General features: G+C 47.9%; 1 protein-coding gene across 1 annotated transcript in view; it reads right to left on the bottom strand.

Annotated features, from left to right (window-relative positions):
* Window positions 1-16,047, bottom strand: part of Gipc2 (GIPC PDZ domain containing family member 2) — a 74,120-nt gene that overhangs the window by 8,738 nt on the left and 49,335 nt on the right. Inside the window, exon 4 of the mRNA XM_052178950.1 lies at window positions 6,183-6,289. Within this exon, the coding sequence (XP_052034910.1) occupies window positions 6,183-6,289 (107 nt within the window). The remainder of the gene's footprint in view (window positions 1-6,182; window positions 6,290-16,047) is intronic.

Here is a 16,047-nt window from a genome sequence, read left to right as displayed (position 1 = left end):
GGTGGTCTGAGCACACACAGCAGGAAGCAGCTGGTCCATCAGCTAATTTTAGTGGGCATATCTGGAATATAGCATAACCTTATAGCTAAATATAAATTTATATGGTAAATACTTAGCTATAGTGTCAGCATTAAATTGTATGGACTTTTTTTTTTTTTTTTAAGAAAAAGAAAGAAAAGGACAGCGTTCCTCAGAACTGCCTCAACAGGACAAAGTTTCAGCATAAGTGATTAGACAACCATCTTAAAGGGCATAGCAGGTACGCTTCAGGAGAACGTGATTTAAGAACCGTGTCTCCCAGCGTGGGAGGTCAGACACACAGGAGAGAGACACCTCGGGGAGAAGGCGACATACATGGAAAGCCCACGAGAATGTGTGACGTCTGATAGAAGAACTTGTTACCGTCACTGTAAGAAGCCCATAGGCCTGGAGAACACGGTCAGGTAGCTCTAACTTAGGGGGCCTGTGCCACTGGAAGGTTGGGGATCCTTAATATCTCTCTCTCTCTCTCTCTCTCTCTCTTCTCCCCACCCCACCCCCGTGTCTGCCTGTGTCTGTGTCAATGTGTCTATATCTGTAGGTCTGTGTGTGTGTCAATGTGTCTGTGTGTGTCAATGTATCTGTATGTCAGTATGTCTGTGTGCATCTATATATCTGTATTTCTTTGTGTGTCTGTGTGTCAATGTTTCTGTGTGTGTCAATGTTTCTGTGTGTATCCATTTGTCTGTGTGTCTGTATATGTCTGTGTATCTGTGTGTCTGTGTGTGTCAGTGTCTGTGTCTCCGTGTTTATGTGTGTGTCAGTATGTCTGTGTTTGTCAGTATGTCAGTGTGTATCTGTATGTCTCTTTGTGGTATGTCTGTGGGTGTCAGTATGTCAGTGTATATCTGTATGTCCATGTGTGTGTCAGTGTTTCTGTGTGTGTGTCTGTATGTCTATGTGTGTATGTCAGTGTGTATCTGTATGTCCATGTGTGTGTCAGTGTTTCTGTGTCTGTGTATGTCTATGTGTGTCAGTGTGTCTGTGTGTGTCTCAGTGTGTCAGTGTCAGTATGTCAGTGTGTATCTGTATGTTTGTGTGTGTGTTTGTATCTGTATGTCTCTGTGTCAGTGTGTCTGTATCTGCGTGTCTATGTGTGTTTCATGTATATGTACATGTGCAGCGTATGTGTGTGAAGATCAGAGGCTGACATGAAGTGATCTCCTCACTTGCTCTCCCTTATATTTTTCAAGTCAGGGTCTTTCTCTGAACCTGAAGCTTCCCTATTCAGCTGGCAAGCACAAGGGAGCCTTCGGTCTCACCCCCCCCTCCTGGGATCATCAGTGTGTGAATGTGCACATGTGTAATGCCAGTGCATGTATGACTGTGTACATATGTGAGGAGTGTGAGTCTATGTATTTGTATAAAGGGTAAGTGTGGATGGGCGAGCTTTTCTGTGTGCATGTGTGTAATATTTGACTGTGAATCGTGAGATGGTATGTATGTAATGTGTGCATGTAGAAAAATGTGGGTGTATGCATGTGTATAAGTCTATGTGAAAAGGTGAATTTTTGTGTATACATCAGTATGTAGAAAGTTTGTATATAAGGTAAGCATGTGAATGTGTATATGAGTATATGCATCTGTGTGTTTATAATGTGTTTGTGAGAATGTGTATGTGCATTAGTGTATGAGAGAGTATGTGCTCAAACTATCTGCATGAGTATATGAGTATGTATGTGGGGGTATGGAGTATTCATGTGTATACACATGTATACTAGGGGGTATATCCGGCTGTGTTTGTTAGCCTTATTGTATGAATGTATGAGCATTAGTATATGATGTAAGTGTGTGTGTGTGTAGTGTATATATATGTATATATATATATCATTAGCTATGTAGAATGTGTGATCTATGTGCATATATGTTGTATGTGAATGTGTGGGAGTGTGCGTATAGAGTACATGAGTTGGTGTATGAGTGTGTTTATGTAAGTGTGAGTACTATGCAGTGTGAGTGTGTGTGTATGTATGTTTCTATGTATGTGTGAGTGCAAATGTGTGCACATGGTTATTATGTGGGTGAGAGTGTATAAATGTATGTGTGTGCACATGTGTAGGAAGTGTTTACATGAGTGTACTGCCTTGTGGGGATTAAAGCCAAGGCTTGAACATGGTGCATCAGCTAACTCTGATGTTAACCTTGTTTCTCCCTGACCACAGTGTGAGCAGCGCTAACAAGCAGCGGTGCTCCTGCTTCCTGAGACAGCTCCATCCCTTGCCTCTTTCCAGCCACATCCTGTCTGCTTGGGTCCCCATTCTTTCTTTCAGGCAGAGGTGTCCTAATTTCCTTCCCTGCCATTCTCTCTCAAACCCATCCTGCCCTACAGTGCATCCCCAGCCAAGGAATTCTTCTAAAATAGACAATTGACAGTGTCGCTGCCCCCACAGCTACCACAGGGACTTGCACGCCCTCACGGTCTCTTACTGCAGCCTCCTCTCCACCTGCTGCAGCCGCTCCCGTCTCTCAGGCAGCATGCGCCGTCCCCACACCCATGGCTGTTTCATAGTTCACCTCCCACTTGCACCGACTCTGGCGCTTCTGGAGAGAACTGCTTGCTGATTTCTTGTCTTCCCTGTCTCTGACAGCATCTTCACTGTGACACTGTGTCCCATTCTGTTCTTCAGCCCTGACCCCTGGTTCCTAATGGCTTCTGTTAATGCCTTTCTGTCTCTCTTTAAGGGAGGAAAAGGGCCTTTATTCATCTTGAACCACCGGTGCCCAGACTGCCAGGCTCAGCAAATGCAATGAATAAACAATGCGGCCTGGGAGTGGAGCATCGTGGTCTGCTTCCTGCCTTCGTGCCAGGTCAGAAGGGAGGTTGTTTGAAATCCTGTAAGTTCTTTAAGTCCTTCAGAAACTTGATTGCAGGCTATTTGTACCAATTTAATATTAGCATCAAACTAGCTTCTTTTCATTATGGGCTAATTTTAATTGGCCTATTTAATTAAACAGACTATGCACATCTGTGGATTTTTAGTATTTATATTTGAATAACTTTTTCTTGGCTCCCCAGATAGATCACAAGCTACCCTCCTTTCACTGAAACCTACAAGCACCCTATAGAACAGGGTGCTTGACAGACACCCATTAACTGCATGAACTCTTGGGAGATGATGTTCCTCCCATGGGACACGAAGGTGTTCTGCTTCTCCTGGACGCTACGGCAAGGCTGTTCACTTTTCCTCACAGCCTCCAACAGAAAGCCAAGAGAACATTCTCCCAGGGCTCGCTGCAGGCTCCCACTCACTGACTTCACATTCTCTCACAGATGCCTGCCTTGCTCTGAGGCTTGCTTGTTCAGTGATTGGAGGAACAGTGGAGTCTTCAGCAGTACACCAGGCAGTGTGCGAGCAAAGGGAGAAGTAAGGACTTGGCCAGACGCTCCTGCCTGCCCTGCCGCTCCTGCCCTGCCGCTCCTCACAGAACTCATCCGCTCCCTTTCAAACCCTTTGACTCTCCTGCTGCACTCGCAGCTGCATTTGCCTCTGTGCTGGCAAATTCTGACAACTAAATGAAGTGTCTCTGTAACTGTAACTGTAGAATGTAACTGTGAGTGTAACTGTAGAATGTAACTGTTAGTGTAATTGTGAGTGTAACTGTAGAATGTAACTGTGAGTGTAACTGTAGAATGTAACTGTTAGTGTAATTGTGAGTGTAACTGTAGAATGTAACTGTGAGTGTAACTGTAGAAACACATCTCTGCGAATCTCTGTGAGGAGCATTCTAGATCAGGTTAACTGGCATAGGAAGACCCACTCTAAGCGTGGGCGGGTGGGTGGGCAGGCGGCACTGTTGAATGAACTGGGGTCCCAGAACAAAGAGGAGGAAGTGAGCCGAGCACCAGCTCCAAGAGCCTCTGCTCAAGCTCCCGCCTTTTTTTCCCCAGCACAACGAACTGAATGCCTACCTCTCCAGCCTCCTGTAGGTCCCCCCAAGCACGCAGCACCCCGAGTGACTCACACAATCCCAAAGACAGCGTTGACCCACTGATTCTTTAAGTATCTGCTCTATCAAACCAGACCTTCCCTGACCCCGGACACCTTACATCCAGCAAGCTCTGGGGACCACTCTGTAAACTGCATCCTACCTAGTCACCTGACTCATCCTCTGTTCCCCAAACCTGGGACTCTGAGGCAGCATTCACACACAGACTGTGAGGGCCCGGGGTCAGAGGGCAGCATTCATACAGACAATGAGAGCCTGGGCTCTGCTCTCAAGAGCTGCAAGTCTCAGGAGCCTTCACCTCTACTTCAGTGGCGCTGCCCCCACTGCAGTGGGTAGACTAGCCTCTGCCCCGCCCACTCGCCTCTCTGCCTGCTACACCGCAGCTCTCTGCCTTCCCCTCTTTCCCTCCAAGGTCTCTTCACCTTCTGGCACTTTCCTCTCTGACACAGACCTTTGTGTTGACAGTCAGTCAATATGTGAAACCCTTGCTTTTCTCAACCTAAAACAAACCCATAATTAATTCATTAATGCTGAAAATACTTGAGTTCCTACGACACCTGAGATTCTGTTCTAGATGACCAAGTCTATGAACTAAAAATGGATGAGATTAAACAAAATAACTATATAAAGCCAGCAGTATTTGTGTTTTGTAAAACAAAAAAATAATAATTAAGGTTAAAAAGTGGGAAAGGCAGAGAGAATTGCAACTTGTGCCACATTTTCAGAAAAGATGGCATACAGAAGGTGATATATACTGGCAAACCATGAGGAAGTGAGAGCACACCACACACAGCTGCCCTGCCTGCATTTTGAAAGGGTAATCCTGGCTGACATGCCCAGCACAGAAGGAAAAGACAGCAGCCTCTAGGGTGGGACAAGGGTGCCTGGGGTCTCAGCGCATGGGGGCAGGAGGGAGTTGGAGTCTGGTGTATTGCATGAGGGCAGGAGTGGGGTTAGAGTCTGGGGTATCGCATGAGGGCGGGAGGGGGGTTGGAGTCTGGTGTATCGCATGAGGGCGGGAGGGGGGTTAGAGTCTGGTGTATCGCATGAGGGCGGGAGGGGGGTTGGAGTCTGGGGTATCGCATGGGGGCGGGAGGGGGGTTGGAGTCTGGTGTATCGCATGAGGGCGGGAGGGGGGTTGGAGTCTGGTGTATCGCATGAGGGCGGGAGGGGGGTTGGAGTCTGGTGTATCGCATGGGGGCGGGAGGGGGGTTGGAGTCTGGTGTATCGCATGAGGGCGGGAGGGGGGTTGGAGTCTGGGGTATCGCATGGGGGCGGGAGGGGGGTTGGAGTCTGGTGTATCGCATGAGGGCGGGAGGGGGGTTGGAGTCTGGTGTATCACAGAGCGGCACCCACAGGGTTTTGCTGGCAGGAAGAATGTAGAGTATGAACAAGAAGAGCCAGGGCGACAGGAAATATTTATCTTAGGAGACGGAATGTCACAAATACAATCTTTCATTATAACAGTCTCCATAAGTGCACTGCTCCGGACTCTGCCTGGGTTGAGTTCTTTTAAGTGTTAGATAATCCAATGTCCACAGACAAGTCTAGACTAGCGATCTGCAGGGGACGGGGATCCCCGCTGACCACAGCCCCTTCCCAAGCTCTGGTGTATTTAACTCTTACTGCCTCAGCGGTTTTCTTGTTGCATGAGGAGGAAATGAATTCAAAGCATGAGTTGTGCGCCAGAGCCCATTTTACCTGCCATTACTGTTAGTATTTGGTCTAAACTCCTCCCCAGTTACCGGGCAACGGCCAGTAGGCCTGACCCACCATTAAAGGGGCTGCTTGCCCCTCCTCCCTATTTTGCCTCTCTTTTGCCTCTTGCTCCTGTCTCTCCTCATTCCCTCTCCCCCCCTCCATGTGGTCATGGCCGGCCTCTACTTCTCTCTCCCTCTCTCTGCCTTTCTCTACCTCTACTACCATCTTAACTCCCCTCCCAATGCCCTGAATAAACTCTATTTTATATTACACTGTCGCGTGACTGGTCCCTCAGGGGGAAGGGATGACTAAGGCATGGGCCCCTGCTTAGTTTTCCCCTTCCCCCACACCTCACCACACCCCTATAGAACATAACTTATATCTCTTTATCTTTTTATACACACATCAATGACTGTTAGCTTTATCTCCAGCTCTAACAGATATTCAGACCTGTACATTTCCAAACAGAATGGGAACGAAATGAAGTAACATACCAGCTCTTCTACTACAGCGGGGCCTTTCGATCTCAGACGAAGAGTCCCCGTTGCAGTACCAATTTTTTCTGTTGCTGTCTTTCCAGCTTTCGACCTTGGTCCTATTTCTGTAAAAAAAAAAAAAAAAAAACAAAAACAAAAAACAAAAAACACGTGAGTAAGAAAGGCATGAGCTCAGAAAGGATCCCAACGGAGGATGTGAGAGCGGGGAGGTTTCCGACGCAATGACGACAATGCAATGACAGCAGACTTGATAAGGGATGTGCCTTCTAACAGAGGTACTGAAACACAGCAAGCCAGCCTGGCTTCCATTCTTCCCATGTCCGTGGGCAGCTGGGTCTACAAGATCTAACATCCGGGTGAGAGAGGCTGGAAGCTTTACACAGGAACAAAGGGGTTGGCTTTACTCTCAGAGCAGAGGTGGGAGTGGTCCAGAAAGCAGCCAGGAGATCCCACGGGGACTTCCCCTCTGTCAGGACGCTGGGGAAGAGAGATGGAGGGGAAGCACCTACCACACACACTGCCCTGCGAGGCCAGCTGTTACCAGCCCCATCTCACAAATAAGGAAATTAAAGTCAGTGCAGCTAGAATTCAAAACCAGGTCTTGCCAAGTATGGTGGCTCATGACTAATCCCAACACTTCAAAGGCTGAGGCAGGGGGATTGCTAAACTCAGATCACATGATCCCAAACTCTTCACTCCTTGCTTTAACAACACAGCAGCCCCATAGCGACCAGAAGCTGAAGGAATGGCTGCAAAGGAGACTCTCCAGAGTGGGGTCCCAACGGGGCGCTTCTGAGGAAGGAACTACCACAGTCTCCAGGGACCATCCAGGAGAGGCCGCTGCTGTCCCGGGGCTGCCTGTGACCACACTGCTGTCCCGGGGCTGCCGTTGGCTACACTTTATCTTGGTTTTTCTTTTGCAATGCACCAAGTGTTGTTGTCCAAAGGCATTAATCCTAAGCAGCAAACAACACAGGGAGAGGGGAGGGTGGGTGATCGGAAGGGGTGTGCCCCATCTAGACCTCCAGTAACACATGCCCTGTGGGAACAAAGCCCTGCTTAGCCAGATTCAGTGTTTGGCATAGAAACTGGATACTCAGAGGTTTGTATGAGGTTTCCTGATTTTTTTTTTCAATTTAAGCCATTAAGCCCAATCCCTTAAAAATAGCACACTGACAAAAAAATTTTTTTAAAAAAATCAGTATCTAAATAAGTACAGGCTACCAACCCATAACCTCTGCAAAAGTCCCTTTGGCTGCGCTCTTTCTGCAGCTGCAGCTTGCGGTGGGGTACGGGGGCTCTGCCACCAAGACGACAGCTGAGCCTGCAGTCAGTGCAGACCTGCAGAACCTGCTGCCGGATTCAAGCAGGCAGAGAGAGGTCTGTGCAGACATCAGAGGTGCATGTGGGTGTGTTCTCGAGACGAACCCTAGACCGGTTTGCACCTTCTGCCAAGTTCTGTTTTCTTTCTGGATATCTAGGTCAATGTGGTTAAGAATCTCACACAGGGTCTGGAGAGGTGGCTCAGGGGTTAAGAGCACTGGCTGCTCTTCTGGAGGTCCTGAGTTCAATTCCCAGCAACTACATGGTGGCTCACAAGCATCTGTAATGGGATCCAATGCCCTCTTCTTTCTAGTATGTCTGAAGACAGCTACAGTGTACTCATATACATAAAATAATTTAAAAAAAAAAAAGAATCTCACACATTCATTTTAACCTAAATTTAGGGCTAGAATTTCCAAAATCCAAGTTCTCCTCTGAAAGTTACCACAGGTTGAAAAGACAGCCTCCCCAAATAAGAAAGAAGCCACAAGTGGTGTTGAGATGGTGCCCGGACGTTCGTCAGTGACTGGGTGACCTTCCAGAACAATGGGGCCACACCTGCAAGCTCATGGCACTGGCCGTGCCAGTTACTACATGTCCCTGGGGAAGACAGGATTCTCAGCTGCTCAGAGCACAGTTCCAAAAAGAGTGTCCGGTGAGAAAGAATAGGTCAGTCTGCCATCGGCACTGGCCAGCAGTGGGAGTGTTCCCAGCCCAGGGTCACAGTCAGAAAGTGGAGAAGGAGAAGTCCGGCTTAGCTGTGTGGTACCAGAGTGAACAACACACCACACTCAAGTTTTACCATGTCTCAACAGAGCTGGGAACCATACAGCCCACTTCATTCTGGACAAACAACACACAGCACACACCACCACCACAGAGTCTCCCTGACACCTAACCAGCAAACTGTTGTGATCATAAAAAGAGAAAGTGGTGTAAGAATATGTTCTATGGGCAGGGGGTGCCTCAGCGAGGCATCCCTTCCCCATGAGGGACCACACAGGACAAAGGCGAAGGTATAGTATAGAATAGAGCTTATTTAGGGCATGGGGAGGGGAGTTAAGGGGGTAGTAGAGGCAGAGAAAGGCAGGGAGGAGGAGAAAGTAGAGAAGTCGAGGGCAGCCATGGGCATGTGGGGGGGGGGGGAGGAGGGAAGGGGAAAGGGAAGAGCCCAAGAGGGAAAGAGAGAACAAGAGAACAAGAGAACAAGAGGATAAGAGAGAGGAGGGGCCAGCAGCCATTTTTATAGTGGGCCAGACCTACCTGGCTGTTGCCAGGCAACTGAGGAGTGGAACTCGGACAGAATCCTAACAAAAACATTTCCTACAGAGCAGACAGTAAACTGCTCACTTAACACACGTATGTTTTATTCTAGAATTACATACTTGTGTCTAATCAAGTATATATTAGCATGTGCTTCAACACAAGTTGCTTAAAGGTTCAAGACTCCAATCTACTCCTAGAAAATGAACCAGCTCCTCAGTCATTGAACAAATAGTAGGTTCCTCACGTTTACAAAGCTGAGAACCCAGGTGCTGAAGTGTGTAGCTTCTGAAAGGCGTGATCTCTGTGAGACCAGCCAGCCTCTACAGACAATATCTGTGAGAGGTGGTTTGTCAGCTTGATACAATCTCAGTGAGAGACTGTGTGGAGCAGATTGGCCCTGCAGACATGTTAACTGATGGGAGAAGACCCAGACGGAAAGTGTGTGGCACCAGTCCTCAGGTTCGAGTCCTGGATAATGTAAGTGTAGACAAACTGAGCTGCGTGGTAAAGCAGGTACACACTGACTGTAGATGAGAAATGACTTCAGTTCCTGTCGCCATCACCGCCCTGCTATGGTGGGCTGTACCCAGAAACTGTGAGCTAAAATAAATGTATTCTCCACTTTCTGCCAGGATATTTTATCACAGCAACAGAAAGGAAACCAGGACAAGCCCTACCTTACTCCTCTCCACAACAGTCTAGAAGGAAAATTATGTAAAGTAGATGAGTGTTTATTATTAATAAATTACTCTTAGGGCTGTAAAAAGAGAGGAAAACATACGGCAGTTTGCCCAGATACTCCCCACAGCCGGGGCCGCAGGAGCCGCACCTCCCCAACCGGAGCACTGATCTCTATCGCCCAGAGTCCGTGCCGACACTTGGGCTCACTCTTGGTATCTTATATGTCGTCACAACTGCTTGGGGCCTTGCAGCCATCACTGAGTATCACGAAGGGTACCGCCCCTGCCCCAAACCTCCTTAGCATAGGATTCGGTTTTTTGGGTTTTTTTGTTTGTTTGTTTTTTTGTTTTTATCATCATCATTTCTTTGACAGCCATCTTCTTCTCAGAGAGTGTCACTTCCAAACTTACCACTTGGGGGCACTAAAGCAGAGGTTAAGCTCTGGCGTCGCCCAGCCAGGCTTTTTCCAAGATTTGATGAGGTTTCACGGACAGGTCAACTTGTTCCTACATGAAAACAGGCAGGATGGCCCTGCTGGCTCACCGTGAGGCCGGCGAGGGAGAAGACAGGTTTAATGTTTGAGGAATGTTTAAAAGATTCTGAACGCTGATAGTCTGGCCGAATTTGGAGTGTAGACTACCTCAGCATGTCTGGGCAGCCTGGCCGGAGCCCTAAATCCATCAGTTCACAGAAATGGTAGACATAAGGCTTCTCTGGGGATGAGTTAGGAGAGGTCATGGTTCAGACTGTAGATCTGGTAACCAGCCCCAACCTGTAAAGTCACTACACCCACGAGTAAGGATTCTCCTCTCGGCCCAGGAGACGCACGGATACCTGCCTGCCACAGCCACTTAGAATACAGAGCGCCCCAGCTCGGGGAGGCCCGCTGTGGGGAGGCCGGCTGCGGGGAGGCCGGCTGCTTCTGCAGTGAACTGAGTGTCACCGAGAGACAGCTGTGTTTCTCCCAAACCTCATAGCTGTTATATCTGTCACTCTAATTATGTGATTTAATTTTAAAGAACTCAAGCTGATGACATGGGGCGCTATAATTACCACGAAAATTAGGTTGAGCGCTTCGGTGCAACTCCGTAAGAGTTGGGGAAAAAAAGAAAGCAAGGAGTGTGGGCAGCACGGCCCTCGGAGACAAGAAAAAGTATTACAGCCACCATCATTTTACAAGCCTGGGCTCTTCTTTTTAATGAAAGAACTCACATGAGTTCTTTAACGCTGTGATTATATAAGAAAGATGTCCAGTTAGATGCGGCGGCCATTACACTTGGGAGCCAGAGGAGGGAAGATCAGAGTTCGAGGCCAGCCCTGGCTACGAGAGATCTGAGGGAAGCAAGCTGGGAGGGGAGATTTCACACACTCTGGTTTGTGTGGTTTGTGTGGTTTGTGTGGTTTGTGTGGTTTGTGTGGTTTGTGTGATGGAGCTAGAGGACAAAACTGCTGAGAGCCTGGTAAGTTGAGTCCCGTCCACAGGATCCGCAAAAAGTCACCTTCTGACCTCCATCAATGGCTATGGCTCGTGTATACCAACCACATACATACTAATAATGATGATAATGATGAATGAAAATAAATGATGACGGTGATGCGTTTCAAATTAAAATGCAGCATTCGCACTGACATGAACTGCTTTAGTGACTATTAGCTGGCATTTTCAAGCAAGCCTACAAACTCCAGATCTTAGTTGTACGGTGGGAAGAAAAGCGTTTGTCTCCAATCCCGCCCCAAAGCCAGGATGTGAACCACAGGGAAATCAGTGTAGACAAAACTGATTTAAAAGCCTGTTCTCAGGAGATGCATTGTAGAGCATGGCTTAGATCCTCTGTGGCGAGAGGAAGCACACGCTCCCTTTTCTGCAGCAGCGAGGGCCTTAACCTGGAGGTTGATGCCACGCGTGAGGACGGGCAAAGAACAGGAGAATTGCCCATCGGCCAAGAGAGTCCAGGGAGTGGGGTGTAGCTCAGAGCCTGCGCCTGCCACACCCAAGACCCTGGGATCCACCTGGAACTTCTGTTTAAGTTTCAGAAGTCAGGAGGAAAGGGAGAACAGAATCAGTCTTACGAGCACACAAGAGATGGTAGGAAAGGGTTACATCCCAGATGGCTGGAAGCCATTTATAATGAAGGTGAAAGAGAAAAAAAAAAATCAGTATTTTAGTGACATAGAAAGAAGAAATTCATCTCTTACAGTTCGAAACTGACGTATTTTCTTTTTATATATTTCTTATTAGATTTCAGCTGAACATATGGGCTCATTTCATTTTCCTAACTCCTCAAAAATATACAATCTGGTCTTTTAACCTTTTTTTTTTCTTTTTGCTTTTTCTTTTCTTCTTACCCACGCTCAGGGTGACCTGCTTGAACTCGTTATAAAGCACAGGTCTGCTTCACGCTCCAACGATCCTCCTGCCTCAGCCTCTTGATTCTGTGATTACAGACATGAGCCACCAAGTCCAGCTGCCCTGACCTTTTGGGACATCTTGTGGGGGCTTTCTACTGAGATCCGACTGCCCCCGCGGTACCCTTGGCTTTCACACAGCACCTCATAGCTCACAGCCATGTTCTAATGGCCATGGCTAATGGTTTACCCTATCCGACAATCGCCCTTTGGTCAAGCCTGCACCATGACCCACAGGTAGTGGTTAAAAACATGACTTTAGACTCTGGACACCTGAGCGCACGTCCCCAGAGCTTCCATCTACAGCCTGAGGAGAAATCCTTATCTGTGAGCAGAATGTCGTCTACAGTGCTGAACACTGTAGGGCTAACATAGGGAGGACTCTGGGCCTGGCAGCCTAGCCTATTAGCAGACTGATGTGGCTGCCCAGAGGCTTAAGAGAGGGTAAAAAGGGTGACTGGGGGGTGGGAAGGAGGGACCGGAGGGAGAGGGGGAGAGAGGGAGGGAGGGAGGGAGGGAGGGAACTCACTCTGTAGACTAGGCTGGCCTCAAACTCAGAAATCCACCTGCCTCTGCCTCCCAAGTACTGGGATATTAAAGGCATGAGCCACCACTGCCTAGCTAAAGTCTATTTCTTTTTTGTTGTTACAATTTTATGATTATTTTTAAGTGTGTGTGTGTGTGTGTGTGTGTGTCTGTGTGTGTGTGTGTGTGTGTGTGTGAGAGAGAGAGAGAGAGAGAAAGAGAGAGGGGGGGTCAGTGCACGTGAGAGCAGGTGCCTTCCGAGGCTAGAACAGGAAGGACACTGGGTCCTCTGGAACTGGAGTTACAGACAGTTGTCCCTGGCATGATGCGGGTGTGGGGAACTGAACTCTGGTCCTCTGGAAGACCAGCAAGTGCTCCTAACTGCTGAGCCATCTCTCCAGTCCCCGAATCCATGCCCTTAACACCATAATCTGCAGCTCGCAGAGGCCCAACAGGCTACTGGACTTTATGTTCAGAGGCCAGAGTGGTCCTTTAAGGCGAGGTGATGTGTAAGCACCCAGTCGCCAGGGGTGAAGACTGCGGGATGACCGCAGCCAATGGCAGAGGAGGACTGAGCAGAGAGAGGGGTCCAGCCCATGGGTTCTGCAAAGTCAGAGACTCCAAAAGCAAGAAGGAAGCTTCAAAGTCCTGCCCAACTGGGTGACTCTGCCCTTTCACTCCCTGGGAGTGATTCATCCAAAACTTCCCTCCCAGCTGCTGAGAGCTGAGCTGAGGGAGCCCTGGGCTGCTGGGGATACTTGGCAGGAGATCAAAGGGCCGGGCATGAAGGGCGCTCCCTTAGGCCAAGGCTCTAAACTGGGAGCTAGCAATTATGTCTGCTGCGTTTATGAGTGTTACGTGCACACTGTGCTCTTAGCTTTTTTTTATTAGTTAACAACTTTTTGGTTATTAGTTTTATTTATTTATGTGTCTGTTTGTTTTATTATTTAGAGACAAGGTCTCTTGTAGCCCAGACTGGCCTTGAACTTAATTTGTAATCAAAGGTGATCTTCAATTCCTGATCCTCCTACATTTAGCTTCCACGTGATGAGATTACAGGTTGAAGATTCTTAAAGTCCTGGTTTATGTGGTACTGGGGCATTCTAGGCAAATACTCTACAACTGAGCTACATCCCAGCCCCCAGATTTCTCTCTCTCTCTCTCTCTCTCTCTCTCTCTCTCTCTCTCTCTCTCTCTCTCGATGGGAGTTGTACTCACTACCTAGACCAGTCTGGTATCAAACTCAGAGATCTGCCTGCCTCTGCCTCCTGAGTGCTGGGGCTCAAAGGCTTGCACCACCATTCCTGCAAGTTTTCATTTTTAATAAGGGTTTACAGCTAGCTTAGAAAGAGTCCCTGTGTGGATAACCAGCAGGGTCTTCCACTAAAAATATTTAGACCAGTTTTGCTTAGAATTAATCTCAAACATCTACTACGCCCCGTTAAAGCCAAGCTGGCTCTTCATTCATCTTCTTCCCTAGAATCATTTTGACAATGATTTTAGATATTTCTAGATATTAGAAGACCAGAATGAGTTATACTGCATTAACCATTAGTGACACCCCCATTTTGTCCTTGTAAACACTTTAAAACCTTGACTAAAACAATGTTCATCAATGACAGATAAGATGCAATATACTTCTAAAACTGAAGTCGCCCCGACTTTCCCCAGAGCCCCTTCCATACCCCAAATGCCCTTTGTAATTTTAACACCATTCTTTTTTTTTTTTTTCCAGCATTCTGAGGCAGAAATCTTGAGAGTAAGGTTGAGTTATGGGCTTCCCTCCTATCCTAGGTGTCAGCAAGCCAGCTGCCACCTGCTTCTGCCCTTAAGGAGATATTTGAAGCTGTTTCTAGTTAGGGTGTGACCCAGCCCTTAGCACACACCTTTAACATCTCAGGCTGGAATGCAGACACGCCCTTCTCACACACCCTTAATCCCAAACAATGAAGGAAAGTTAGTTTGTAGAAGGGAGCACCAGAGTTTGAAAGTGATGTCTAATTGGGTAGCAGACAAGGTGACAGATCCGAGAAAGACCTGGAAGAACAGGAGATGTCCAACTCTCACAGGAGAGGTGAGGTGGCCTCTGAGCCTGTGGGATATTCTAAAGCAGGAACATACACTGTTAACACCTGGGAGAAGTCTAGACTCCTCTCTCCCTACACTTCCACTCCACCCTATGTGACAATGAGTAATTAAACCACCCCAAAACCCAGGTTGCTCTGGAAAAGTCTTCTTGGAATAGTCTGAGGATTAGCTCAGGCCATGGCGGCACTAGGCCTGGCAACATTAGCTCCCATCTCTGTGACTCAAGTACTATTCCAAGTACTTCACATACATAATTCCTGTAAAATTTAGACGTTATAGATTAGAAAGAGGGAAATCCGGGTTATGTAGCACCAGTGATCACTGAGCTAATAAGCTAGAATCTGGAAAGAACCCAGATGTCCCTCAAAGGAAAAATGGATACAGAAAATGTGGGACATTTACACAATGAAGTACTACTCAGCTATTAAAAACAACGACTTCATGAAATTCTCAGGCAAATGGATGGAACTAGAAAATATCATCCTGAGTGAAGTAACCCAGAGACAAAAGAACACACATGAGAGGAGGGGGAAGGGAAAGGGGGGGGCCAGTTCAGGTATGGGGGAGAAGTATAGAGGGTCAGGAATTTGAAAGTAGGTGTGTAGAGAGGGAACTGTGCACAACCCCTAGAGAGTCCCACATGCCTGGGACCCAAGAGGTTCCCAGGACCCAACAGGAAGGACATTAGCCGAAATACCCAACCAAGGGGAGAGAGAACCTGTAGAGACCATATCCAAAGGAGAGCCATGGCCCCCGGGGGAGGGATGGGGCCACCCACCCACCTCAAAAATATTAATCCAGAATTCCTCCTGTCAAAAGGAAATGCAGGAACAAAGAGAGGAGCAGAGACTGAAGGAAAGGCCATCCAGAGACTGCCCCACCTAGGAATCCATCCCATCTGCTGACAACAAACCCAGGTACTATTGATGATGACAAGAAGTGCTTACTGACAGGAGCCTGGTATAGCTGTCCCCTGAGAGGCTCTAACAGAGCTGAACCAATACAGATGTGAATGTATACAGCCAAACATTGGACTGAGTGTGGGGACCCCAGTGGGGAAGTTAGGGCAAGGACTGAGGAGCTGAAGGGGTTTGTAACCCCATAAGAAGAATAACAATATCAACCAACCAGAGCCCCCAGAGCTCCCAGGGACTAAACCACCAACCATAGAGTACACATGGAGGGACCCATGGCTCCAGCTGCATATGTAGCAGAGGATGGCCTTGTCGGGCATCACTGGGAGGGGAGGCCCTTGGTCCTGTGGAGGCTTGATGACCCAGGGTAGGGGAACGCTAGGCCTCTAAGGCAGGAGTGGGTGAGCAGGTGGGGGAGCACCCTCATAGAGGCAGGGGAGGGAGGATAGAGGACTTGTGGAGGGGAAACTGGGAAGGGGGACAAATTTGAACTGTAAATAAATAGAATAATCAATCAAAAAAGAAAAGAAAGAAGAATCAAGGAAAAGATGCAAACACCAATGTCTTGGCTCAGTCTTTCGTCTCCCCTTCATCGTACTTCAATCGCAAATCCACTGTTATCACTATTAGTGAGATTAGTAGCTTCTTAGTGTATTTGC

The sequence above is a fragment of the Apodemus sylvaticus genome, chromosome 4, assembly GCF_947179515.1.
Source record: "Apodemus sylvaticus chromosome 4, mApoSyl1.1, whole genome shotgun sequence".
NCBI classification, from domain to species: Eukaryota; Metazoa; Chordata; class Mammalia; order Rodentia; family Muridae; genus Apodemus; species Apodemus sylvaticus.
The sequence above is the reverse complement of the archived record's forward strand: the minus strand, read 5'-3'. Positions and strand labels throughout refer to the sequence as shown.